Source organism: Scyliorhinus torazame, chromosome 13 (genome assembly GCF_047496885.1).
Source record: "Scyliorhinus torazame isolate Kashiwa2021f chromosome 13, sScyTor2.1, whole genome shotgun sequence".
NCBI classification, from domain to species: Eukaryota; Metazoa; Chordata; class Chondrichthyes; order Carcharhiniformes; family Scyliorhinidae; genus Scyliorhinus; species Scyliorhinus torazame.
Genome location: NC_092719.1, coordinates 218,906,584 through 218,933,493, shown reverse-complemented (window position 1 = coordinate 218,933,493; position 26,910 = coordinate 218,906,584). Strand labels below are relative to the sequence as shown.

Below are 26,910 nucleotides of genomic sequence, written 5' to 3'. Positions count from 1 at the left end.
TCAAGAGGTCATCGGCATAGAGCGACACCCGATGCTCCCTCGGTCCCCTCATTATCCCCTGATACTCTGCGAACCGCCTGAGAGCCATCGCCAATGGCTCTATGGCCAGCGCAAACAGCAGCGACGACAGCGGGCACTCCTGCCTCGTACCCATGTAAGTCAAAGCTTCACGAACAAAGAACAAAACAAAGAAATGTACAGCACAGGATCAGGCCCTTCGGCCCTCCAAGCCCGTGCCGACCATGCTGCCCGACTAAACTACAATCTTCTACACTTCCTAGGTCCGTATCCCTCTATTCCCATCCTATTCATGTATTTGTCAAGATGCCCCTTAAATGTCACTATCGTCCCTGCTTCCACCACCTCCTCCGGTAGCGAGTTCCAGGCACCCACTACCCTCTGCGTAAAAAACTTGCTTCGTACATCTACTCTAAACCTTGCCCCTCTCACCTTAAACCTATGCCCCCTAGTAATTGACCCCTCTACCCTGGGGAAAAGCCTCTGACTATCCACTCTGTCTATGCCCCTCATAATTTTGTATACCTCTATCAGGTCTCCCCTCAACCGCCTTCGTTCCAGTGAGAACAAACCGAGTTTATTCAACCGCACCTCATAGCTAATGCCCTCCATACCAGGCAACATTCTGGTAAATCTCTTCTGCACCCTCTTTAAAGCCTCCACATCCTTCTGGTAGTGTGGCGACCAGAATTGAACACTATACTCCAAGTGTGGCCTAACTAAGGTTCTATACAGCTGCAACATGACTTGCCAATTCTTATACTCAATGCCCCGGCCAATGAAGGCAAGCATGCCATATGCCTTCTACCTTCTCCACCTGTGTTGCCCCTTTCAAATGACCTGTGGACCTGTACTCCAAATTTCTTTGACTTTCAATACTCTTGAGGGTTCTACCATTCACTGTATATTCCCTACCTGCATTAGACCTTCCAAAATGCATTACCTCACATTTGTCCGGATTAAACTCCATCTGCCATCTCTCCGCCCAAGTCTCCAAACAATCTAAATCCTGCTGTATCCTCTGACAGTCCTCATCGCTATCCGCAATTCCACCAACCTTTGTGTCGTCTGCAAACTTACTAATCAGACCAGTTACATTTTCCTCCAAATCATTTATATATACTACAAAGAGCAAAGGTCCCAGCACTGATCCCTGTGGAACACCACTGGTCACAGCCCTCCAATGAGAAAAACATCCTTCCATTGCTACTCTCTGCCTTCTATGGCCTAGCCAGTTCTGTATCCACCTTGCCAGCTCACCCCTGATCCCGTGTGACTTCACCTTTTGTACTAGTCTACCATGAGGGACCTTGTCAAAGGCCTTACTGAAGTCCATACAGACAACATCCACTGCCCTACCTGCATCAATCATCTTAGTGACCTCCTCGAAAAACTCTATCAAGTTAGTGAGACACGACCTCCCCTTCACAAAACCGTGCTGCCTCTCACTAAACCGTGCTGCCTCTCACAAAGCTCTCATGAGCTCATATCATTCGTCCTCACCCTCGCTCTTGGCGCCACATACAACAAATCTCGGCCCAAACCCAAACCTTCCAACAAGTACCGCTACTCCACCCGATCAAATGCTTTCTCAGAGTCCATGGACACTACCACCTCCGGTACCAGAGTTCTCGACGGATTCATAACCACATTCAACAGCCGTCTTATATTACTCACGAGCTGCCTGCCCTTCACAAAGCCTGTTTGATCTTCTGCAACCAGCCCTGGGACACAATCCTCCATTCTCCCCGCCAACAACTTAGCCAATACTTTCACATCCGTGTTCAATAATGATATGGGTGACTTCCGGTGGCATGGGCGAGCAGGGCGGCCGCAACAACAAGAGCTCCCGCCGCTGGCCGCGATTCGTGGCGATTTCGGGGAAATCCCAGAGTCCTCACGCACTCCCCGACTATCGTCGGCCTTGGGGGCCGTCACGAGCAGCCAGCGGGGCCAGTTTAAAAACCGGCGAAGAACCCCGCGCGGGTGTCGGGGGCTGGGCCCGGCACGGCAGGTTAGAGCAGCTGGGGAGGAGCTACGAGGATGCTGAGGCGGCAGGCCCAAGGCCAGGGCACTATGTAGGGAGGGTGCTCCACGTCGGATGGCTCCCACCTTGGAAGAAGAAAGAAGGTTGAAGCCTGGTCCCAGGGGAGCTCTGGGTGAATGCAGAGGAGAAAGAAAGAAGGGTCAAGGAAGTTTGGTGAAAGTTTTTTTTCTCTCTCTCCCCCAAGAATGTCAGATTGATGAAGGACAGGAGGGGGAAGGGGGAAGAGAGGAGAAAAGCCGCTAAAGTACGCAAAGAGCAGCGCCGAAGAAATGAGGAAACGCAGGTTCGCCGCCGAAGGAGAAGACGAGCAAAAGTGTTGACAGGATGGCGGAAGCCGAACTGCAAGGCGGGGCCGCACTACTTACGGTGGAGAAGATGACCGAGGTGATGGCGGTGGAGCTGGAAAAACAGTTTGAGAGGCACATGGAGGCCTTGAGGAAAGAGACGGCGGTCGTGTTGAGGTCATTGGTGGAGGAGGCAATCGGCCCGATGAGGGTGGAGGTGGCAAAGGCATCGGCCGAGGTGAGAGAGCAGGGCGAGAAGATGAAGGTGGAGGAGGCCGTGACACGACACAGCGACCAGGTCACCTCGATGGGGGACGAGCTGCGGAGGGTGGTGGAGGTTAACAGAGGACTCCGAGCAAAGCTGGAAGACTTGGAAAACCGCTCAAGGCAGCACAATTTGAGAATTGTGGGCTTGCCTGAAGGGACAGAGGGCCCAAGGCCAACGCAATACTTCGCTAAGAAGTTGGCGGAGCTGATGGGGGAGGGTGAGACCCCCACCCTGTATGAGCTAGACCGTGCTCATCGGTCATTAAGGCCAAAGCCCAAAGTGAACGAGCCGCCAAGGGCAGTAATTATCTGCTTCCATAAGTTTTGCATGAAGAAGGTATTAAGCTGGGCGAAGCAGGAGCGTGAGGTGCTGTGCGATGGTACTGCGGTTCGGATCTACCAGGACCTGACGGTGGAGTTGGCAAAAAGACGAGCGGCGTTTAGGCGAGTGAAGGCGGCTTTGTACAAGAAGGGGGTGCGATTTGGTGTGGTGTACCCGGCGAAGTTGAGTAACATATAACGCCAAAGACTTTTATTTTGAGACAGCGGAGGCGGCTGAGGCTTTCGTGAGGGCAGAAGGCTTGGGACAGACGTGAAGAACAGAACTGGAAGAGAGACTGTGGACTGTGTTTGAGCGGCTGGAAAATGTACAAATGTTACAACTTTCTTTTTACTGATTTGTATTGAAATTTACTTCTCTTTGCATTGTTACAGAGTTCAAGTTAATGGTGTTCTGTGTTGCGATGGTTAAATGTTGTTAGTGAATTGTAGGGGTTGGATTATTGGGTTTGTTTTGGAGTTCCTTTCTCTAGGACTGGGTGGAAGGGGGCGAGAGGTCTTGGCAGTGGGAGCCATTCGTGCTAGCTAACTAAAGTCAGTTAGTGAACGGGGGTGAGGTGAGAGGAGGGCTGCGGACGTTGGAGCCTGGATAGCAGGCTTCAATGGGCCTACGAGGCGAGCGAGGGTGGAGGGATGGACGTTGGGGGATGTTTTTGTAGGGGGGGGTTCGATGTTAACAATGGACAGGGGCGGGTCAGGCTTATGGGGCAGGGCCCGCTGGTATTGCGATGGTGGATAAGAAAGGTGGGCGGGTGAGAGACCCCCAGCAAGGATAGTCCTGTAGAACGTGAGAGGGTTAGGAGGTCCGGTCAAGAGGTCAAGGGTACTTGCACATCTTAAAAGTTTGAAAGCCGATGTAGCATTGCTGCAGGAGACTCACTTGAGGGTGAAGGACCAGGTGAGATGTAAAAAGGGCTTGGTTAGCCAAGTGTTTCACTCCGGATTTGATGAAAGGGCTCGAGGGGTAGCGGTGTTGATCAGCAAAAGGGTACGCTTCCAGATGGAGAAGGTGGTGGCAGATCAGGGGGGTAGATATGTGATTGTGGCAAGGGCGCTAGAGGGGCGATTAGTGGCGCTGTTAAGTATATACGGTCCCAATTGGGACGATGTGGGATTCGCGAGGAAGGTGTTTGGGGCTATTCCCGACTTGGCCGTGCATGAGCTGATTGTGGTGGGGGACTGGAACTTGGTGCAGGAGCCGAGGTCGGACAGATCACGGCCACGCTCGCTGGTCCCATCAGGTACAACATCACTAGTTTGGTGAGGAGAGTGAAAGCCGATCTGGCAAGGTGGGACGGCCTTCCTCTGTCACTGGCGGTTCGGGTACAGGCGGTTAAAATGAATGTGTGCCGCGATTCCTGTTTATTTTTCAATGCCTACCGATTTTCCTGCCAAAGTCTTTTTTCAGGGAGATTGAGAGAAGGATTACCTCATTCATATGGGGAGGGAAGGTGGCCAGAGTGAGAAAGGTGCTGCTGCAGAGGGGAAGGCAGGCAGGGGGTTTGAGTCTCCCAAACCTGTTGTACTACTACTGGGCGGCGAATGTGGAGGTGGTGCGGAGCTGGGTCAGAGGGGTTGATTCTCAGTAGGTCAGAATGCAGGAGAGTTTGTGCAGGGGGTCGGGGCTGAAGGCACTTGCAACAGCGCCGCTCCAGATAGCTCCGGGGAAATATTCAGGGAGTCCGGTAATAATAGCTTCATTGAAAATCTGGAGGCAGTTTCGTCAACACTTTGGGTTGGGTTTAGGGTCAAGGGAAATGCCGATTCGGGGGAACCACAGATTTGAGCCAGGGAGGTGGGGTGGAAGTTTTCGGAACTGGGAAGAGAAGGGGATTAAGACGCTAAAGGATTTGTTTCTGCGGTGTCGGTTTGCAGGATTGAGGGAGCTGGAAGCGAAGTATGGGCTAGAGCAGGGAGAAGTGTTTAGGTACATGCAGGTTCGGGATTTTGCCAGGAAGGAGATACAGAGCTTCCCAGAGGAACCGGCCTCCACATTGCTGGAGGAGGTGTTGACGACAAGAGGACAGGAGAAGGGGACAGTGCCAGCGGTGTACGGAGCTATTTTGGAAGAGGATAAGGCACCACTGGAAGGGATCAAAGCAAAGTGGGAGGAAGAGCTGGGAGAGGTTATAGAGGAGGGGGTCTGGTGTGAGGTGCTCCGGAGAGTGAATCCCTCAACCTCATGTGTGAGGTTGGGGCTGATACAGCTGAAGGTGGTATATAGAGCGCACCTCACGAGGGCAAGGATGAGCCGATTTTTTGAAGCTAATCACGTTCATATGTTTTGGTCCTGTCCAAAGCTAGGGGAGTATTGGAAGGAGGTGTTTAGGGTAATTTCTAAGGTGGTGCGTGTGAAACTGGACCCGGGTCCCCAGGAGGCCATATTCAAGGTGTCAGACCAGCCAGGGTTGGAAACGGGTGCGGAGGCAAATATCATAGCCTTCGACTCGTTGATCGCCCGAAGGCGGATCCTGCAGGGATGGAGAGCAGCCTCGCCACCCAGTGCCCTGGCATGGCGGGGGGACTTGTTGGAATACTTGACCCTTGAGAAGGTTAAGTTCGAACTGAGGGGAAGCTTGGAGGGGTTCTACAAGTCATGGGCACTATTTATTATGCACTTTCAAGAACTGGGTAACATCGAACATTAATTGGGGGAGGGGGACTGTTTAGATTAAGGGTGACTCTGGGTAATCCCCGATTCCTTTTTGTCATTTGTTTATGTAAACATGCGGGCTGATGTTTGGGGGTTGGTGGGCGGATGGGATCGTTGTTATTATGGGGATTGACATATCTTGCTGATTATTTTTTATTGTTGATGGGTGGAAATGCGGGAGAAAATGTGAAAAAGGAGAATAAAAATATATATATATTTTTTTAAATAATGATATGGGTCTATACGCCCCACATTCCACGGATCCTTCCCTTTTTTGGGGATTAGTGTGATTACTGCCTGCTTCATCATCTCCGGCAATTCCCCCTTCTCCAGCGCTTCATTAAACACCCACAACAGGTGTGGTGCCAGGTCCGCCGCAAATTCCTTATAAAATTCTGCCGGGTACCCATCCGGCCCAGGGGCCTTCCCCAACTTCATACCCCTGATACTGTCCAGCACCTCCCTCAGCCCCAGGGGCTCCTCCAACACCTGCCTCTTTGCTTCCTCCACCTGGGGAAATTCCAGCTCGTCCAGAAACCACCCCATGTCCCCCTCCTCTCCTCCTGGGTCTGCCTCATAAATTCCCTGGTAATACTCTCTAAATGCCTCATTTATCTTCCCCGGCTCTGACACCACATCCCCAGCCCCAGTCCGGATCTTCAATATTTCCCTGGACGCAGCCTGCCTCCGCAGCTGGTGCGCCAGCATGCGGCTCGCCTTCTCCCCATACTCGTATTGCACCCCTCTTGCCCTACGTAGTTGCCCTACTGCCCTCCCCGTTGTCAGCCTGTCAAATTGCTCCTGCAACTTTTTCCTCCTCGCCAATCCCTCCACGGTGGGCATCCTCGCATATTCCCTGTCCACCTCCACTATCTCGCTCACTAGACGGTCATGTTAGAGAGACTGCTTTAACCACCAGGCATAAGAAGAGAGGGAGTCCAAACCTGTGCACCCACTCTCCCAAGTCAAACAGAGCTTAACTCAAAATGGGGTCTGCCTTTTTCCAGAATCTTCTGGAACTCTCTGCCAATCAAAATCGAAAGCCAGACAAGACCCGGGAAATGGAAGTAGCCACATGGCTGCCAACCAAGTCCATCAAAATATGACATCACTGGACTAACCCAAAGAGCGCAATGCCTTGGACGTCACCTTGGACCAGACCATGTAGCACCTTGAACCAGGGGTGTTTCAGTAATTGTCTAGATACAAAAGTTAAAAGCAAAAAAAGGATAGAAACTGCAACGGAAATCAAGAATTTACAAGAGGTTCTTTCCGGGTGGCAGGGCGACACAGTGGTTAGCACTGCTGCCTCACAGTTCCAGGAACCCGGACTCAATTCCAACCTAGGGTGACTGTGTGTGGAGTTTATACACTTCCCCGTCTGCATGGGTTTCCTCCAGTTGCTCCGGTTTCTTCCCGCAGTCCACAGATCTGCAGGTTAGGTGGATTGGCCATTCTAAATTTTCCTGAAGTGCCCAAAGGTTAGGTGGGATACAGGGAGAGGGCGGGGGGATTGGGCCTAGGCAGGACCTCGCAGAGTCGGTGTAAACTCAACGGGCCAACTGGCCTCTTTGTGCATGTAGGGACTCTGTGATACAAAGCCCCACTCTTGTCTATTAATTCCTGCCAATTAGTTTTTAGCAGTAAATACAGGAACTGATTGACAATGGGGAATGACAGTGGGGGGTGGGGGGGGGGGAACAAAAGATAATTAATGATCCAATAGGGCTACATGCTCAGGTACGAAGGCTGATGGGTAGACACATGGTTGGACAAGATAGGTTGTCAGTGGTAGCTCATGCCCCATCTTCATACACCACATCATAGAATTTACAGTGCAGGAGGCCATTCGGCCCACTGAGTCTGCACCGGCTCTTGGAAAGAGCACCCTACCCAAGCCCACATCTCCACCCTATCCCCATAACCCAGTAACCCGATCCACCACTAAGGGCAATTTAGCATGGCCAATCCACCTAACCTGCACATATTTGGACTATGGGAGGAAACAGGAGCACCCTGAAGAAACCCACGCACACACGGGGAGAACGTGCAGACTCCGCACAGACAGTGATCCAAGCCGGGAATAGAACCTGGGACCCTGTGAAGCAATTGTGCTAACCACTATACTACCGTGCTACCCCGTGTCAACCAGTTTTTAAAATCTTGCTCTGCTGCCCATCCTCCATGATTATTAGATCCCAGCAGATCCCAATTTTGCAACCCCCTGGTCCCATTCAAAACCATAACAACAGGGGCGGAGGATCTCTCTTTGGACCTTCCTCATACCCTTCAGTTGTCTCTCTAATCTCAAGCCTCCAGACAACAATTTCACATCACTGAACAATCCCAGTGCTTCAGGCCTTCTTCCCCCACATTCCCAATATTTCCAGGACGCATGGCCTAAAAGCATTAGGCTGAACATTTCTGAAAAATATTAAAAGAACTTGCCATATTAGATTTTTGCTGCCCCATCTGCTCCTCCCCTTCCCTCGACACAGAATGACTGCTCATAAGACTTTAAATGTATGTTAAATTGCATGCAGGTGATGGGCATAACTGGAGATTCCCCAAGTCCCCTTAGAAAATAGGCAGAGTAAAACTGGGCTGCTGGGGCTAACAGGTACACTTGTAACTCTAAATGTAAGAGTGGTTAGGGATTGTTTTTGTTCTGTCCTTCACCAACTGGCGCTCTGGAACTGAACGGTACGGTAGCACAGTGGGTGGCACGGTAGCACAGTGGTTAGCACTGTTGCTTCACAGCTAAAGGGTCCCAGGTTGGATTCCCGGCTTGGGTCACTGTCTGTGCGGACTCTGCACGTTCTCCCGTTTCTGCGTGGGTTTCCTCCGGGTGCTCCGGTTTCCTCCCACAAGTCCCAAAAGAGAATTCCGAATTGGACATTCTGAATTCTCCCTCAGTGCACCCGAACAGGTGCCGGAATGTGGCGACTAGGGGCTTTTCACAGTAGCTTCATTGCAGTGTTAATGTAAGCCTATTTGTGGAATAAAGATTATTAAAAAAACAATGTATTGCCCATCGTTGGTTTCAACGCTTGTACCTGTACAGTTAAAAACTGAAAAGTTTAAACATTATGCAGCTAAGAACATGCTTCATTACCTTAGTTGGCACATATTTTTTCAGAAATTTCACCCCATGAGATTCCATATACGCTCCCACTTTCCCTGCCATTTCTTGATCAAATCCACGCAGAAAAATGGAGCGCACCATCACAGTAACGTCCAATCCCAAGCTACAAAGGAACCCTGCACATTCCAGTGCCACATAGGAAGCACCCACCACCAGAGTTTTCTTTGGGCAGTAAGACAGAGAGAAGAGATCATCACTGCAGAAAAAAAGTGAAAAGAGCAAATGAGCATTGAGAATTGATTGTTTTACTAACTTAGCAATATATCCTTTTCCCTCTCCTCCGTGACAGTCATATTTCAATGGACTGATTTATCTCCCCCATTAGCAAGTTTTCAATGTAGGCTTCATAAAAAGGAACAATAGTAAATGGGTAAAAAATGGCCAAGATCACACCCACAGTTCATCACGTATTTGGGGGGGGGGGGGGGGAAAGAGAGGAAACAAAACTCAACAGATGCTGCTCATGTATTTTGGCTCCATATTAAGAGTCACTTGCCCTCCGACAAGAAGCCACTTGGCGCCCCCTACAAGAGACAAGGTGGCACGAGGAGAAACATTTTAAGTTGAGTTTTATGATAACCAAGTTTCTTCTTTTTTTTATATAAGTCAATTTTGCTGAAAATTGCTTTAAGCGCTTTACAATTCTGGTCTTGAGATCAAAACTTAAAGATTTTTAAAAATAAATTTAGAGTACCCAATTAATTTTTTCCAATTAATGGGCAATTTAGCATGGCCAATCCACCTAGTCTGCACATCTTTGGGTCGTGGGGGCGAAACCCATGTAAACACGGGGAGGATGTGCAAACTCCACATGGACAGTGACCCAGAGCCAGGATCGAACCTGGGACCACGGCGCCGTGAGGCAGCAGTGCTATCCACTGCGCCACCATGCTGCCCTTAGACTTACGATTTTAAGACTAGCCAGGGTTTGAAACCCAAGCAATATGTGCTTTGTTCTTCATAGCTAAACAAGGCTGCTCGGAATAAAACAAATTTAAATCGAGACCTTGAAATCACACCACATGGGGAGAAAAGCATTCAGAGCATATTCCATATGATTCCATTGGACAGAGGTTCCTAACCGGTGATCCGGATGCAGTACACTCGTGTGCCGTGAAGGATTCACAAGTTCGGAAAAACTTATTTTAAAATAAGATTAAAAACGATTAAACATTAATGCTAACTAAACCTAATCTTCATTTCCAACTCAGTGGTCAGCTTGTCAAAGTCCCGATTAACCTGGCTAGGAATGGGCTGCACAAGCGTGGTTCGGATTTTTTGTTTTGCGCAGTCTGGCACATGCGCATGGGCCTAACCGATTTTTTTTTTTTTTTTTTATAAATCAGAACTGCGCAGGCGTGGCTCTTTCCAGGCCATGCATGGCTCGAATTACCAGCATTAAAAAATGCCAAACCCACCCATGTGCAGCCCTTTCCTGGCTGACGTATGTACAGGAGATCCCAGATTCTTTGGGAATTGGTGACACCACCACAGAGTTTAAGACAAAGGCCCCGTGTGCCTGCACAAAAAACAAAAACACAAAAGGGTGCAAAAGCCTGGGAGAAGCGAGGGGGACAGGTCGAAAAAAGAAGAGAAAAGACGGGAAGAAGTTTTTTCTAAAAACAAAGCTCCCAGTAAGGAAAGAAGACAGAGGTAAGAGGCAGGAACCAATGGGGTTAAGGAAAGAATAAACTGGCTTCAATACTGCATTTGACAGGTATTGACTTTTTATTGTCACATGTACTGAAGTATGGTGAAAGTATTTTTCCGCAGCCAAGGGAACGTACAGTACGTACACAGTAGACAAAAGAATAATCGACAGAATACATCAACAAATAGTGTGGAACAAGGGCCAAAAAAAGCAAATACATGAGCAAAAGCAGTATAGGGCGTGGTGAATAGTGTTCTTACAGGGAACAGATCAGTCCAAGGTGGAGCCGTTGAGTATTTGCAAATGTACTTTCATTGTAAACTCCTTCAACAAATAAAAATTGTACCAAAAGGCAGCCTGACATATTTTTGAGAGGTTTTAGAGATAAAAGGCTTTTGTGAGTTCAGTTGTAGTGCCTCAAAATGGTTTATAGTATTAAGGCATGCCATGCCACAGGAGTCAGTAGCATTTCATTTACTGCTCAAGTTTTATACAAGTCAAGGTCAAGAACCCAGGCCCTGGGGGGCAAGCTGAGAATTGGAAAGGGGAATTCCAGATAAATTAGATGTAGCCTACACATGGGAACCAAATGCAGCAAAAGTGACTTGAAGAGTAATTTGGAGCAAGATCCCGCCACAGAAATCATAGAGTGGTGCAAGAGGTAGCCATTCAGCCCATCCTTTTTTGAACAAGTGGGTAACCGTTGCAATTCTCCAGTCCGCTGGGACTACACAAAGTCTAAGGAGACTGAAAAATTATGGCCAGTGCCACCGCAATTTCCACTATCAGTTCCTTCAGTAGTCTTGGATGCATCTCATCCAGTCTTGGCACCTACCCAATTCCTCTTCCTTATCAATTGTAAACTCTTCTAGTGTCTGAATTATTTCCGCTTTCACCAAGGCCTGGGTAGCATGTTCTCCCTTGGTAAAGACAGGTGCAAAGTATTCCTTTAAAACCTCAACTATGCCTTCTGCATCCACATGTAAATCCTTTTTTGGTCTCTAATCGACCCTACTCCTTTTTAGCACCCATTTACTATTCATATGCTTATAGAAGACCTTGGGATTCTCTTTTATGTTAGCTGCCAGTCTCCTTTCATACTCCTTTGGCATACCACTCAGCACAGATGCAAGATCAAACCTGGGGCTTTATAGCAGAGCAGCTGGTGCCTTTACCCACCAAGTTGTCAAGTCCACTAATGGCATACCACTTGAAGCAGTGAATTGACAAGTTTAAAATGTCATCTGCTCTGCCCTCACAGCTAGATTAAACTATGAATGCTAAAGAAGCAAGCTCTCAGCTGCGAGGAAGGAAACATACCTGGTAATGCAATATTCTTTATCTCCCGGAATATTTAAATAACGAGGTCTTTCCCCTGTTGCGATAATGAATTTTTCTGCTGAGTGAAAGGTCACTTTACCCCGCTTGTTGGTTGCCTTTGGGTTAGAAAAAGACAAAACCTTTTAAAGCACGGCTTTCCATTCACAATATTGCTCAAATTTAGAGCAATGTATAGAAAAATTTAGGTATTTAGCACATCATGAACAAATCAAGGCCCGCTGAATAAAAGAGGGTTTTTGCTCTATTCCCCCTCCCCAACATGCTGCTAAAATCCAGCTAACCATGGACGCATCTTTCTCCAATAACAATGAGTAAAATTTATATGTACTCATGTCAAAGCTAATGCTAACAAGAAAAAAATATTAGGGAAATCATAGGTAGGAAGTGAATGCTGTGAAACCCTGAAACTTATCGCCATTGCAAGTTCACTTCCCTTCCTTATTGAATCATCATACCATCTAACCAAAAGTGACGAGAGAAGATGGGCCCAGTGTTTTTACATTAATTTATAGGATGCGTGTCTCGCAGGCAAAGCCAGCATTCGTTTCCCATTCCTAATTGCCCTCAAGGTGATGGTGGTGAGCCACATCCATAAGCTGCTGTCGTGTGTAGATTATTTTCTTGCAGCTGCTTTGATACAACCATGTGCCTTGCCAGGCCATTCCAAAGAGCAGTTAAGAGTCAACTCAACGGTCACTTAAGTCAGACCGGGTAAGAAGGGATTTCTTTCCCCAAAGCATTTCAATAACTTAAATGGGTTTTTATGTCAATCCTATAGTTTTGCAGTCACTGTTACAGATACTAGTCAAATAAATCTGGAATAAAAAGCAAACTAAATTTAAAATCCCAAACTGGTGGGCTTCAACTTGCATGTCCAGGCCTCTAACTTACTAGTTCAGTATGTTACTGTACTCATCTATTACACCTAAGCGGGCAGCACGGTAGCACAGTGGTGAGCATTGCTGCTTCACGGCGCCAAGGCCCCAGGTTCGATTCCCAGCTTGGGTCACTGTCTGTGCAGAGTCTGCACGTTCTCCCTAGTATCTGCGTGGGCTTCCTCCCACAAGTCCCGAAAGACACGCTTGTTAGGTGAATTGGACATTCTGAATTCTCCCTCTGTGTACCCGAACAGGCGCCGGAATGTGGTGACTAGGGGATTTTCACAGTAACTTCACTGCAGTGTTAATGTAAGCCTACTTGTGCTCTTTCCGCCATATTGACCGAAGCGGCATCATGGTGCGCATGAATGTTCTCGCCGATGCCCTGACTAGCATCAACAATGCAGAGAAACGTGGAAAACGGCAGGTTCTCATCCGGCCATGCTCCAAAGTGATTGTGAGATTCCTGACTGTAATGATGAAGCATGGCTACATTGGAGAGTTTGAAATGATTGATGACCACAGGGGTGGGAAAATAGTTGTCAATCTCACAGGCAGACTGAACAAGTGCGGTGTCATTAGCCCCCGATTTGATGTTCAAGTAAAGGAGCTAGAAAGGTGGCAAAATGGTCTATTGCCTTCCCGTCAGTTTGGGTATCTTGTTCTAACGACCTCAGCTGGCATCATGGACCATGAAGAGGCCAAGCGAAAACATACGGGAGGAAAAATCCTCGGATTCTTTTTCTAAAACGTGAAACCAGTCTATAATAAAACATTTGAAACTAAAAAAAAAAAAAAAAATGTAAGCCTACTTGTGACAATGAAGATTATATAATCAGTCATTATGGTGCTGTCGCTGGAACTTCATACAGTAAAACATAATGCCAGAACAAAGATCTTGATATGTCCTAGCTTTTGCCATGTCTGGAAAGTGTGCTTCGACATCACTACCTATTAAAGTGGTAGCAATAGAAAAAGTGAGTAATTAGCAACATATGAATTAAGAATTGCCAGCATTGTATTAAAAGTCACGACTGATAGTAATGGGAATGCAGGTATGGAGCATATGCATTTCAGAAGGCATTTGATAAGGCAACTTGATAGAAAATTTCAGGCACCGGCATAAAAGGAAATGTAGCAGCACAGATGGAAAACAAAGTCTGAGTAAATAATTATTGCGCTGTCTGAAGGAGGGACAGAACTGGAGCACCCCATAAGTCAATACCGGCTCCTCTTTTCTCCTGTGTACATGCAAATGATTTGGACTTCAGTTCAAGAAGCAAATTCTCGAAAGTGGCGACTGACAGAAAAGGACGTTTTTGAGGAGGTTTATGAGTTCAGAAAGACAAAGATTAGTGGAAAGCGTAGACATGCAACAGATGTAATTGAACAAAGTATGCGGTAACTTCTTAGGGAGAAAGAAACAAGGAATGGGAGGTTTAAGGAAATTAGTGGATAAACAGATGAGACGACTGGAAGATTTTAGGAAATTGGATTATAAATGTAGTGGGCAATATAAGTGTTAAAAGCTTGGGATCACTGTAATTTGACTGGGGCAAGTTCCTATAGTTAACGATTTGCAGCCTGCCCGTCTGCAGAGATAAAAGGTGAGGTCAGTGCTGGGCGGAGCTCAGAGAGACAAGGCCATTTTTGTAAGAAGCTGTGGAGAGGGGCAGTTTGGAGAAAACTGTTAGACAGACAGTGTTTTGGAGAAAGACTTTTGGAAGTGAAGTCTGATCTCTGATGTGGCAATCCTCATTTTTCTTGAGACCACAAGTAAAGGCAGAGGCAATGAGTTTGGGGAGGCTTTGCGAGAAAGAGAAGCTGAGTTCCCATCAGCCTGACTGAGTCCACAATTCTATTCCAAGTAAGATAGTTTACAAAGTAATACTATTTTAAAGGCAGAGCAGCCTTGTCTGGAGACAAGGGAAAAACTGAAACAAATCACGTGAAGCAGCCATTTGAAGACATTCAGATAGAATAAGAAAAGAGCCAGAATCTGTTTTGCCATGCACGCATCACTTTAAGCCTTGCTTGTTTAAGCTGGATTGAAAGATGTCTATGTATTTTCTTGCTGTTTAATGGGAAATTGAATGGTAGTTTTAAGGTGTACGGTGCGCTGTTCTTTTCAGGTTTGAAGTTAAAGTTTAATATTGTATTCATAATAAAGTGGTTTTAAAATAACCAATCCCTATTTCTTTATGCAATCACTCCTGGAACGAATCATTCTGTCTTAAAAGTAAAATATGGGGGCTTCGGACCAGTATCCTAGCCATGTTGGGGTCTGGTTTGAGCTCGCAACACAGAACCCAAGGCTTCAATATATATTTCTCCTCCCAAACCGACACTGCAAAGAGGGATAGTCAGAGGGGGCCTGGCTCAACCAAACCTACAATACTACCACTGGCAGCAACAGCAGAAAAAGTGTGGGGATGGGGACAAGAACCCGACACAGATTGGGTACAAATGGAGGAGCATCCTGTAAAGGAACAACCCTCCGGGCCCTGGCCACAGCAGCACTCCCATCCTCAACAAGGTACACAACGAGCCCAGTGGTAGCGGCCACATTGAGAATGTGGACCCAGTTGAGACAGCACTTCGGGATAACCAAAATGTCCGTTATGGCCCCCATCTGCGGCAATCACAGATTCCCCCCAGCCATGCTAGATACCACCTTCAAAAGATGGATGCGGGACAGGGGCACACTGACGGTCAGGGACTTCTACGTAGGGCGCAGACTGGCGACACTGGACGAACTGACGAGGAAGTGGAAACTAGCAAGAGGACAGGAATTGAGACACCTCCAAATAAAACACTTCCTCCGCAAAGAGACAGTAGGGTACCCCGGGGCCCCAGAAAGCACACTACTAGAGGACCTGATAGGCACAAGCAGCGAGAAGGGGGGGGCTATGTGGGAAAATATACAGACAGCTACTGGACAGAGCCCGAACACCACTGGACGGGACCAGACAAAAATGGGAGGACAAACTGGGGACAGAGGTAGGATGGGGACTCTGGAGCAAAGCACTGAGCAGGGTGAGCTCCACCTGCTCCTGTGCAAGGCTAAGCCTAATGCAGCTCAGATTGGTGCACAGAGCGTACCTGACCAGAACCTGAATGAGCAGGTTCTTCCCGGAGGTGGAGGACAAATGTGAGCGGTGCCAGAGGGGCCCGGCCAACCACACCCACATGTTTTGGGATTGCCCCAAGCTTGCTGGGTTCTGGACAGCCTTCTCCAAGGCAATGTCCAAGGTTGTGGGGGTGATGGTGAAGCCATGCCCAAAAGTGGCAATCTTCAAAGCTTTTCATCTTGCACTCGCCAGGACAATTCACAAGAATAGCAAATACAAAGGGAACAACTGTTTATAAGAGTGCTGATTGACTGGCAAGTGGCAGAGGTATTGCAATGGAGAAGATACTAGTTAATTGATAAATGACAGTTAACTGCCAAGCTCTCACTCGATTTAAACCAAGCCGGGTGCAGCACGGTGGCGCAGAGGTCAGCACTGCTGCCTCACCACGCCGAGGACCCGGGTTCGATCTCAGCCCCTGGTCACTGCCTATGTGGAGTTCGCCTGTGTGAAGTTTGCACATTCTCCCATTGTCTGCGTGGGTGTCACCCTCATAACCCAATAAGATGTGTAGGTTAGGTGGATTGACCACGCTAAATTGACCACGCTAAATTGACCCTTAATTGGAAAAAAAAAGAATTGGGTATTTAAAAAATGATACAAACCAAGTGGGTTGTCTCTGATTAGTCAAGGCATTGCACCAGGGGAAATGAGCGTTAAAATAATTCAAGAGCAAGAAAAGTGGAAAGGTTTTCAGGCAGAATGCAACAACCTAGATAGTGTTGAGGGTTGTTGCAGGTTACAACAGGACATTGACAGGATGCAGAGCTGGGCTGAGAAGTGGCAGATGGAGTTCAACCTTGATAAATGTGAAGTGATTCATTTTGGAAGGTCGAATTCGAATGCTGAATACAGGATTAAAGGCAGGATTCTTGGAAGTGTGGAGGAACAGAGGGATCTTGGGGTCCACGTACATAGATCCCTCAAAGTTGCCACACAGGTTGATAGGGTTGTTAAGAAGGCGTATGGTGTGTTGGCTTTCATTAACAGGGGGATTGAGGTTAAGAGCCACGAGGTTTTGCTGCAGCTTTCTAAAACTCTAGTAAGACCACACTTGGAATAGTGTGTCCAGTTCTGGTCGCCTCATTATAGGAAGGACGAGAATGCTTTGGAGAGGGTATAGAGGTGATTTACCAGAATGCTGCCTGGACTGGAGGGCATGTCCTATGAAGAAAGGTTGAGGGAGCTGGGGCTTTTCTCACCAGAACGAAGAAGGCAGAGAGGTGACTTAATAGAGGTGTACAAGGTGATGAGAGGCATGGATAGCCAGAGACTTTTCGCAAGGGTGGAAATGGCTGTCACGAGGGGACATAATTTTAAGGTGATTGGAGGAAGATATAGGGGAGATGTCAGAGGTAGATTCTTTACACAGAGTGGTGGGTGTGTGGAATGCACTGCCAGCAGAGATGGTGGAGTCAGAGTCATTAGGGACATTTAAGCGACTCTTAGACAGGCACGTGGACAGCAGTAAATTGAAGGGGTGTAGGTTAGGTTGATCTTAGATTAGGATAAATGGTCGGCACAACATCGTAGGCTGAAGGGCCTGTACTATGCTGCACTGTTCTATGTTCTATGACGTATATTCTATTCACTTCTGTAAAATCTTGCAACATACTCATCCATCTGGCCCAAACCCCAACATCTTAAAAACAAAATCTGTCTAGAATCATTTTACAAAACAATGAGATCCCTTAGGAGAAACAGCAAAGCTTAGCAGTCCTACTTATTCTCATCTATAAGATGTATCATTACACGAATGACAAAAGAAAAATCACACCATGTGCACTCTGATTAACAGGGTGCAATCATTGTCAAGTGTATGAATGGAACTCGAAACCTGGACAAATTCCATGGGCAGGATTTTTCAGCCATGTCCGCCCGGCAACCGGAAATTCCCATCGGAGGTCAACAGACGATATGGCAATCTTGCGACGGGCGCGGCTGAAAAATCCAGCCCCATATCTTGCAATTTACTGGAATCAAGTATCGGTCCTGCTAATCAGACACATGGGGCGGGATTTTCCACCCACTCCACCGCATGTTTTTCGGCGGGGGAGGCAGCCCGCTCGCAGGATTTGCCAGCTTGGGACTAGAATTTCTCGCCGGCGTAAACAACCAGTAAATCCCACCCATGGTGATCGTAATTGTAAACAATGGGACCCAACTATTTTCAGTACCTTCCCAGTGTCAATTACCGTCTCGTCTGTTATGTGGAGAATCCAGCTTCTAAAACCCCAAATATTCATAGTTTCCCACAATGAAAAGTTTTTTTTTAAACAATTAGTGTTGTTTGGAAGCAAAGGAAATACGACAGATAACAGTAATTCTAGAAAACCAAGGATAATGTTACAAACAAAAGCTTGTCATTACATACCTTTATCTTGTGTGCCTCCAGAAACTCTGCATAGCTGTTGGTGTAAGTTACTTTCTTGTCCCGTAATGCCACCCTGTAGCCCCAGTTCAGAGAGCCAATGTAATTCTGGATGGCCTCTTTCATCTTGCCCCAATTGTGGTGAACTGTAATTCATACAAAATAAGAACCCTGTCTTTAGCTTTGACGACGTAAATTTAACAGACTTGTGTAGAATCTTCAGCTTCATTGCTGACAACAAAGGCTTCCATTGTTGGAGAAGCTCGCAGTACAGTTCATCAAGCTCCTACAAATAAGGAACAGGACAAAAGCAGCAAATTCTAACCTCCATGTGCTTACCTACAAACAGCACTACTTCAAATTCAAAAATATCTAACCTTTTTTTTTAGACATTGCAGTCAAGGTTAATATGAATAGGCAGAAGATGGAAATGAAAATAAAAGGAGACAAGACCAGGGTGAGTAAACCTGAGGAGGGCAAATGCCAACTGGTTGGGCTGAATGCCACGTTTCCATGCAGCTCTAATGGAAGCTCTCTTGGGAAGTCCAGTTTAAACCAGAAATGGCTGAGCGGAGGATTGTTTTTTCCATGCTGTATACATCTAAGACTCTATGACTGGGAAGGAGATGGGGAAGAATTACTTATTTTAAAATTGTTCTTGGATGTTGGCAATTCTAGCAGTGTAGCCATGTAAAATGGCTGCGTTCAGATTAATCTGGCCAAAACCCAGTTTACAAAGAACAAAAGAAGAAAGAAATGTACAGCACAGGAACAGGCCCTTCGGCCCTCCAAGCCCGTGCCGACCATGCTGCCCGACTAAACTACAATCTTCTACACTTCCTGGGTCCGTATCCCTCTATTCCCATCCTATTCATGTATTTGTCAAGATGCCCCTTAAATGTCACTATCGTCCCTGCTTCCACCACCTCCTCCGGTAGCGAGTTCCAGGCACACACTACCCTCTGCGTAAAAAACTTGCCTCGTACATCTACTCTAAACCTTGCCCCTCTTACCTTAAACCTATGCCCCCTAGTAATTGACCCCTCTACCCTGGAGAAAAGCCTCTGACTATCCACTCTGTCTATGCCCCTCATAATTTTGTAGACCTCTATCAGGTCTCCCCTCAACCTCCTTCGTTCCAGTGAGAACAAACCGAGTTTATTCAACCGCTCCTCATAGCTAATGCCCTCCATACCAGGCAACATTCTGGTAAATCTCTTCTGCACCCTCTCTAAAGCCTCCACATCCTTCTGGTAGTGTGGCAACCAGAATTGAACACTATACTCCAAGTGTGGCCTAACTAAGATTCTATACAGCTGCAACATGACTTGCCAATTCTTATACTCAATGCCCCGGCCATCATTAAAATGGCTAAACCGGGACTTCCGGGTGCGGCGATGACCAGCTAAGTCGCACGTTTCGGCAGCTCCCGGTGGAACGGACTTTTGGGCTCTTGATAGGAGCCCCAACGGCAATTTTAACGGCTAAAAACACCGTGCGGTAAACCAGAAGGGTGTTCCCCCTGGACACGGATGGAAAAAGGAGAGGAAAGTGGCCGGATTGCAGCGGATCCTTTGGAACAACGGCAAGGAAGGCAAGCAGAAACCAAGATGGCGTCGGAAGGTGGCAGTTTCATATGGGGCCCTGAACAACAAGAGTTCTTGAAACGCTGCGTGGAGGAGATAAAAAAGGAAATGAAGAAAGAGTTGTTGGCCCCGATATTACAGGCGATTGAAGGGCTGAAAGAGGAACAAAAGACCCAGGAGCAGGAGCTTCGGGTCGTGAAGGCGAAAGCAGCAGAGAATGAGAACGATATACAGGGCCTGGTGGTGAAGTCGGAGATACAGGAGGCACACCAGAAACGATCTGTGGAGAGGTTGGAGGCACTGGAAAACAACGCAAGGAGGAACAACTTGAGGATTCTTGGCCTTCCTGAAGGTGTGGAGGGGGCGGACGTCGGGGCATATGTGAGCACGATGCTGCACTCGTTAATGGGAGCGGAGGCCCCGACGGGTCCGTTGGAGGTGGAGGGAGCATACCGAGTTATGGTGCGAGGATCGAGAGCAGGAGAAACTCCCAGAGCCATAGTGGTGAGATTTCTCCGTTTTAAGGATAGAGAAATGGTCCTTAGATGGGCGAAGAAATCTCGGTGTAGTAAATGGGAGAACGCGGTGATCCGCGTTTATCAAGATTGGAGTGCGGAGGTGGTGAGAAGGAGGGCGAGCTTTAATCGGGCCAAAGCGGTACTTCACAAAAAGATGATAAAATTTGGAATGCTGCAACCGGCAAGACTGTGGGTCACATATCAAGGGAGGCACCACTACTTTGAGACGGCGGATGAAGCGTGGACTTTTATTGTAGAAGAAAAATTGGAATGATTGGATTATGAAAATGAACGTTTGGACAAAGTGGTGGGACGAGTGGGGGGGGGGGGGGCGAAGAGGGGTTTTATGATTTAATCCTGCGGTATGGTAACTTTTCTTTCTCCCACAGGTGGTGATGGGGGGAGGTGGGGAGGGAGAGGAGATGGGGCGTTGGCCATGGGAGGCAGGGCCGAGGGAGAGGCGCGGGCTTGGTTCCCGCGCTATGATAATTATGGCGGGAATAGAGAAGCAGGAAGGAGGGGGCGTCGCACGGTGCGAGCCGTGATCACGGGGGGAAGCCGAGGTCAGCCAGAGTTTGCTGACTTCTGGGAGCAACATGGGGGGAGTAATTACGCTAGCGGGGGGTCTAGCCGGGGGGGGGGGGGGGAATTACTGGGTTGCTGCTGCTGGGGAAAGGGGGGAGTGGGTACGGGAAAGGATGGGCGGGGGGGCACCGTCTGGGAGAGATACAGCTGCGTGGGAACTGGGTGAGAAGCTGGAAAAAGATGATGGCTAACCGGCAAGGGGGGGGGGGGGGGGGGGTGGGAAGCCGCCCAACTCGGCTGATCACGTGGAACGTGAGGGGGCTTAACGGGCCGATAAAGAGGGCACGAGTACTCGCACACCTTAAGAAACTTAAAGCAGATGTGGTTATGTTACAGGAAACGCACCTGAAACTGATAGACCAGGTTAGGTTGCGCAAAGGATGGGTGGGGTAGGTGTTCCATTCGGGGCTGGATGCGAAAAACAGGGGGGTGGCTATATTAGTGGGGAAGCGGGTAATGTTCGAGGCAAAGACTATAGTGGCGGATAACGGGGGCAGATACGTGATGGTGAGTGGCAAATTACAGGGAGAGATGGTGGTTTTGGTAAACGTGTATGCCCCGAACTGGGACGATGCCAATTTTATGAGGCGAATGCTAGGATGCATCCCAGACCTAGAGACGGGAAAGCTGATAATGGGGGGAAACTTTAACACGGTGTTGGAACCAAGGCTGGATAGGTCGAAGTCCAGGACTGGTAGGAGGCCGGCAGCAGCCAAGGTGCTTAAGGATTTTATGGAGCAGATGGGAGGGGTGGACCCGTGGAGATTCAGTAGACCTAGGAGTAAGGAGTTCTCGTTTTTCTCCTATGTCCATAAAGTCTATTCACGCATAGACTTTTTTGTGTTGGGTAGGGCATTGATCCCGTGGGTGAGGGGAACGGAATATACGGCTATAGCCATTTCGGATCATGCCCCACACTGGGTAGACTTGGAGATAGGGGAGGAAACAAGAGGGCGCCCACCCTGGAGAATGGACATGGGACTAATGGCGGATGAGGGGGTGTGCCTAAGGGTGAGGGGATGCATTGAAAAGTACTTGGAACTCAATGACAATGGGGAGGTTCAGGTGGGAGTGGTCTGGGAGGCGTTGAAGGCGGTGGTTAGGGGGGAGCTGATATCAATAAGGACACATAAAGGGAAGCAGGAGAGTAAGGAACGGGAGCGGTTGCTGCAAGAACTTTTGAGGGTGGACAGACAATATGCGGAAGCACCGGAGGAGGGACTGTACAGGGAAAGGCAAAGGCTGCATGTGGAATTTGACTTGCTGACTACAGGCACTGCAGAGGCACAATGGAGGAAGGCGCAGGGTGTACAGTATGAATATGGAGAGAAGGCGAGCAGATTGCTGGCACACCAATTGAGGAAAAGGGGAGCAGCGAGGGAAATAGGGGGGGTGAGGGACGAGGAAGGAGAGACGGAGCGGGGAGCGGAGAGAGTGAATGAAGTGTTCAAGACATTTTATAAAAAATTGTATGAAGCTCAACCCCCGGATGGGAGGGAGAGAATGATGGATTTTTTGGATCGGCTGGAAATTCCCAAGGTGGAAGAGCAGGAAAGGGTGGGACTGGGAGCACAGATCACGGTAGAAGAAGTGGTGAAAGGAATTAGGAACATGCAGACGGGAAAGGCCCCGGGACCGGACGGATTCCCAGTTGAATTTTACAGAAAATATTTGGACTTGCTCGCCCCGCTACTGACGAGGACCTTTAACGAGGCAAAGGAAAGGGGACAACTGCCCCCGACTATGTCAGAAGCAATGATATCGCTTCTCTTAAAGAAGGAAAAGGATCCGCTACAATGCGGGTCCTACAGACCAATTTCCCTCCTCAATGTGGATGCCAAGGTCCTGGCCAAGGTAATGGCAATGAGAATAGAGGAATGTGTCCCGGGGGTGGTTCATGAGGACCAAACTGGGTTTGTGAAGGGGAGACAGCTGAACACGAATATACGGAGGCTGTTAGGGGTAATGATGATGGCCCCACCAGAGGGTGAAACGGAGATAGTAGTGGCGATGGATGCCGAGAAAGCATTTGATAGAGTGGAATGGGATTATCTGTGGGAGGTGTTGAGGAGATTTGGGTTTGGAGAGGGGTATGTTAGATGGGTGCAGCTGTTGTATAGGGCCCCAGTGGCGAGTGTGGTCACGAATGGACGGGGATCGGCATATTTTCGGCTCCATAGAGGGACAAGGCAGGGATGTCCTCTGTCCCCATTACTGTTTGCACTGGCGATTGAGCCCCTGGCGATAGCGCTGAGAGGTTCCAAGAGATGGAGGGGAATACTTAGGGGAGGAGAAGAACACCGGGTATCTTTATATGCGGATGATCTGCTACTATATGTGGCGGATCCAGCGGAGGGGATGCCAGAAATAATGCGGATACTTGGGGAGTTTGGGGATTTTTCAGGGTATAAATTGAACATGGGGAAGAGTGAGCTGTTTGTGGTGCATCCAGGGGAGCAGAGTAGAGAAATAGAAGACCTACCGTTGAGGAAGGTAACAAGAGACTTTCGTTACCTGGGGATCCAGATAGCTAAGAATTGGGGCACATTGCACAGGCTAAATTTGACGCGGTTGGTGGAACAGATGGAGGAAGATTTCAAGAGATGGGATATGGTAGCATTGTCAATGGCAGGGAGGGTGCAGGCGGTTAAGATGGTGGTCCTCCCGAGATTCCTCTTTGTGTTTCAGTGCCTCCCGGTGGTGATCACAAAGGCTTTTTTCAAAAGGATAGAAAAGAGTATCATGGGTTTTGTTTGGGCCGGGAAGACTCCGAGAGTGAGGAAGGGATTCTTACAGCGTAGTAGGGATAGGGGGGGGCTGGCACTACCGAGCCTAAGTGAGTATTATTGGGCCGCTAATATTTCAATGGTGAGTAAGTGGATGGGAGAGGAGGAAGGAGCAGCGTGGAAGAGATTAGAGAGGGCGTCCTGTAGGGGGACCAGCCTGCAGGCTATGGTAACAGCCCCATTGCCGTTCTCACCAAGGAACTATACCACGAGTCCGGTGGTGGTAACTACACTGAAGATTTGGGGACAGTGGAGACGACATAGGGGAAAGACCGGAGCATTGGGGGGGTCCCCGATAAGAAACAACCATAGGTTTGCCCCGGGGGGAATGGATGGGGGATATGGAATGTGGCAAAGAGCAGGTATAACGCAATTGAAAGATCTATTTGTGGATGGGAAGTTCGCGAGTCTGGGAGCGCTGACCGAGAAATATGGGTTGCCCCAAGGGAATGCATTCAGGTACATGCAATTGAGGGCTTTTGCGAGGCAACAGGTGAGGGAATTCCCGCAGCTCCCGACACAAGAGGTGCAGGACAGAGTCATCTCAAAGAAATGGGTGGGGGATGGTAAGGTGTCGGATATATATAGGGAAATGTGGGACGAAGGGGAAACTATGGTGGACGAACTAAAAGGGAAATGGGAAGAAGAGCTAGGGGAGGAGATCGAGGAGGGGCTGTGGGCAGATGCCCTAAACAGGGTAAACTCGTCGTCCTCGTGCGCCAGGCTAAGCCTGATTCAGTTTAAGGTATTACACAGGGCACATATGACTGGAACACGGCTCAGTAAATTTTTTGGGGTGGAGGATAGGTGTGCGAGGTGCTCGAGAAGCCCAGCGAATCATACCCATATGTTTTGGTCATGCCCGGCACTACAGGGGTTTTGGATGGGGGTGAGAAAGGTACTTTCGAAAGTAGCAGGAGTCCGGGTCGAACCAAGCTGGGGGTTGGCTATATTTGGGGTTGCACAAGAGCCGGGAGTGCAGGAGGCGAGAGAGGCCGATGTTTTGGCCTTTGCGTCCCTAGTAGCCCGGCGCAGAATATTGCTAATGTGGAAAGAAGCCAAGCCCCCGGGGGTGGAGACCTGGATAAATGATATGGCGGGGTTCATAAAGTTAGAGCGGATTAAGTTCGTCCTCAGGGGGTCGGCTCAAGGGTTTACTAGGCGGTGGCAACCGTTCGTCGAATATCTTGCGGAAAGATAGATGGGGGGAAAAAAGAAGGCAGCAGCAGCGGCCCAGGACTTGGGGGGGGGGGGGGGGGGGGGGGGGTGGCCGGAGACAAGGCAGTTGCCAATTAGGGCTAGTTTTTATTTTTGTTATTTAATATTTATTTATTGTTGTTTTTTTTTTTTTGTTCTTGTTTAAATAAAAAAAGGTCATTATTATCTGTATTGTTACAATGTTGTGTAAAGGATGCACAATGTACTGTGTTGGTTGACCAGAAATTTTCAATAAAATATTATTAAAAAAAAAAAAATGGCTAAACCGAAAGACTGCTGGGAAAAGCAGCCAAAAAGACACGAGCAGGCAGCTGCAGACAGGTTTGCAGCTTCAGCTCTGGGAACGTAGCCCAGATCGATACTCAGGGCTATCAACAGCCCATCAACCCAGGTATCCGCAGTTTCATTCAGGACTGTTTACACCTAATCAACTCAGACATCCACAGTTAAATCGGCTATCCCCGGGTACAATTGCAACATATCAGCAATTGAATACCGGGCCAGACCTGTCGGCGCCTGCAGAGGCCGAAACAAAGACAGGTGAGCGACCACCCCCCGATCAAGGAATCGCCTCACTATTGGACACATCGACCCCGAGACTGGGGACAGAATCCAATCACTTGGGGCTCTGGGTCAAGGGCCGCCCCGGGAGGCGGGAAGCCCCTGGGCTCTATAAAAGTAAAGGTCCAAGTTCAGATCTCTCTCTCTCTCATCTTCGCCTGCTCGAGACCTTCGCAAGACCAGCCACCGGCCACCGTAAGTGTGAATCCAACGATCGCTATCCGGTAGAGACACCTAGCCACCGACCTGTAGCAGCCTTTTGAATCCCGCGGGCCAGATTTGATTGGACAAGCCATTCGTTTCCCTGACCTGGTGGGCTCTTCCTAAGTTAAGTATTGGCCAGTAGTGATAGGTTTATTATATAGAAAGTAGTATTAGGGTATTAATACTGCTTGTTGTATATAATAAATGACCGTTGTTTTAATCCTTACTAAGCGGTGTGCTGTGTTATTAATCATAACCTAAACTTGAACCATGTGGCGGTATCATAAAGATACCTGGCGACTCATGAGCAAAGGTGACCTAAACAGAGCAAATAGACTAAAGCTAGAAAGAGCAACAGCAGTCACCTTTATTACACATCTCACGGGGACTTTTACAGTCAGGTTGCTTACACAGAGGTTACTGAGTGAACAATCAACTTTGGGATTGGGGTCATACACAGTAGAACAGGTAGAGGTAGCAGGTTCCCTTCCCCGAATGCAATTAGTGAACCAGTTGGATTTTCATATCCAGCAGCTGTTGGTGACGGTCTGCTGCTATCCCAGTCATACATTTATTTAATTCAACTTTACCACCATACAAATTAGTCCCAACTATTTAAGATACCTTCCCACTGTGTCGATTACCCACCTAGTCTGTTATGTGGAGACTCCAGCTTCCAAATCCCCAAATAGTCAAAACAGCTCAAGTTTTACCTTTCTCACCAAATTCCCAGCCAAATTTACGAGAATCTGAGAGGCCCTGGCCGAGGATAGCAGCCTGGTGCATCAGCTTCTTTGGAATGCAGCCAACATTTACACAAGTACCTCCAAGCCCTGTAAAAAAATAAGAGGATACAGAGGAGAAATTGGTTAAAACATCAACTGTACAGTCAATTACAAATGTTTTAAGAAAATAAATAACAAGCTCCTGAAATCTATGGTACAAGTCTATACGGTACAGAATATACTCTGAGTTCAATACTTCAATGTCCTTACGAAGAGTGGCTCGATCGGTCCATTACAGATCTGCCAGATTGGACCAGCAGGTGTGAGAGAACCACGGGGAAAAACCTACTTCAACATCACCCTCACCAATACACCTGCTGCAAATACATCTGTCGAAGACGATGCTGATCAATGATCACCACACAGCCCTTATTCAGACAATGTTCTAGCTTCATATCGAGTATATCCTCCATCTTGTTTTGGAGCATTACCATCATGCTAAATGAATAAAAGAGAACCAATCTAGCAGCTCAAACTAGGCATCCATGAGTTGCTATGGACCATCAACAAGAGCAGAATCATATTCAACCACAATCTGTAAC

The 26,910-nt window shown here is 48.2% G+C and overlaps 2 protein-coding genes across 2 annotated transcripts in view; one reads left to right on the top strand and one right to left on the bottom strand.

Annotated features, from left to right (window-relative positions):
* The window catches only part of LOC140387642 (thioredoxin reductase 1, cytoplasmic-like), a 90,466-nt gene that overhangs the window by 32,485 nt on the left and 31,071 nt on the right, over positions 1-26,910 (bottom strand). Inside the window, exons 3-6 of the mRNA XM_072470839.1 lie at positions 26,297-26,416; positions 18,129-18,271; positions 11,725-11,840; positions 8,724-8,949 (exon numbers count right to left, since the gene is read on the bottom strand). Coding sequence (XP_072326940.1) covers positions 8,724-8,949; positions 11,725-11,840; positions 18,129-18,271; positions 26,297-26,416 — 605 coding nt within the window. The remainder of the gene's footprint in view (positions 1-8,723; positions 8,950-11,724; positions 11,841-18,128; positions 18,272-26,296; positions 26,417-26,910) is intronic.
* On the top strand, positions 12,954-13,424 carry LOC140388628 (small ribosomal subunit protein uS8). Its single transcript, XM_072473074.1, has one exon. The coding sequence runs from the start codon at positions 12,979-12,981 to the stop codon at positions 13,369-13,371; it is 393 nt and encodes a 130-aa protein (XP_072329175.1). The 5' UTR covers positions 12,954-12,978; the 3' UTR covers positions 13,372-13,424.

Excerpts from the sequence above, each read along its gene's own strand:
- LOC140388628 (XM_072473074.1), top strand. The coding sequence starts at position 12,979 with ATGGTGCGCATGAATGTTCTCGCCGATGCCCTGACTAGCATCAACAAT.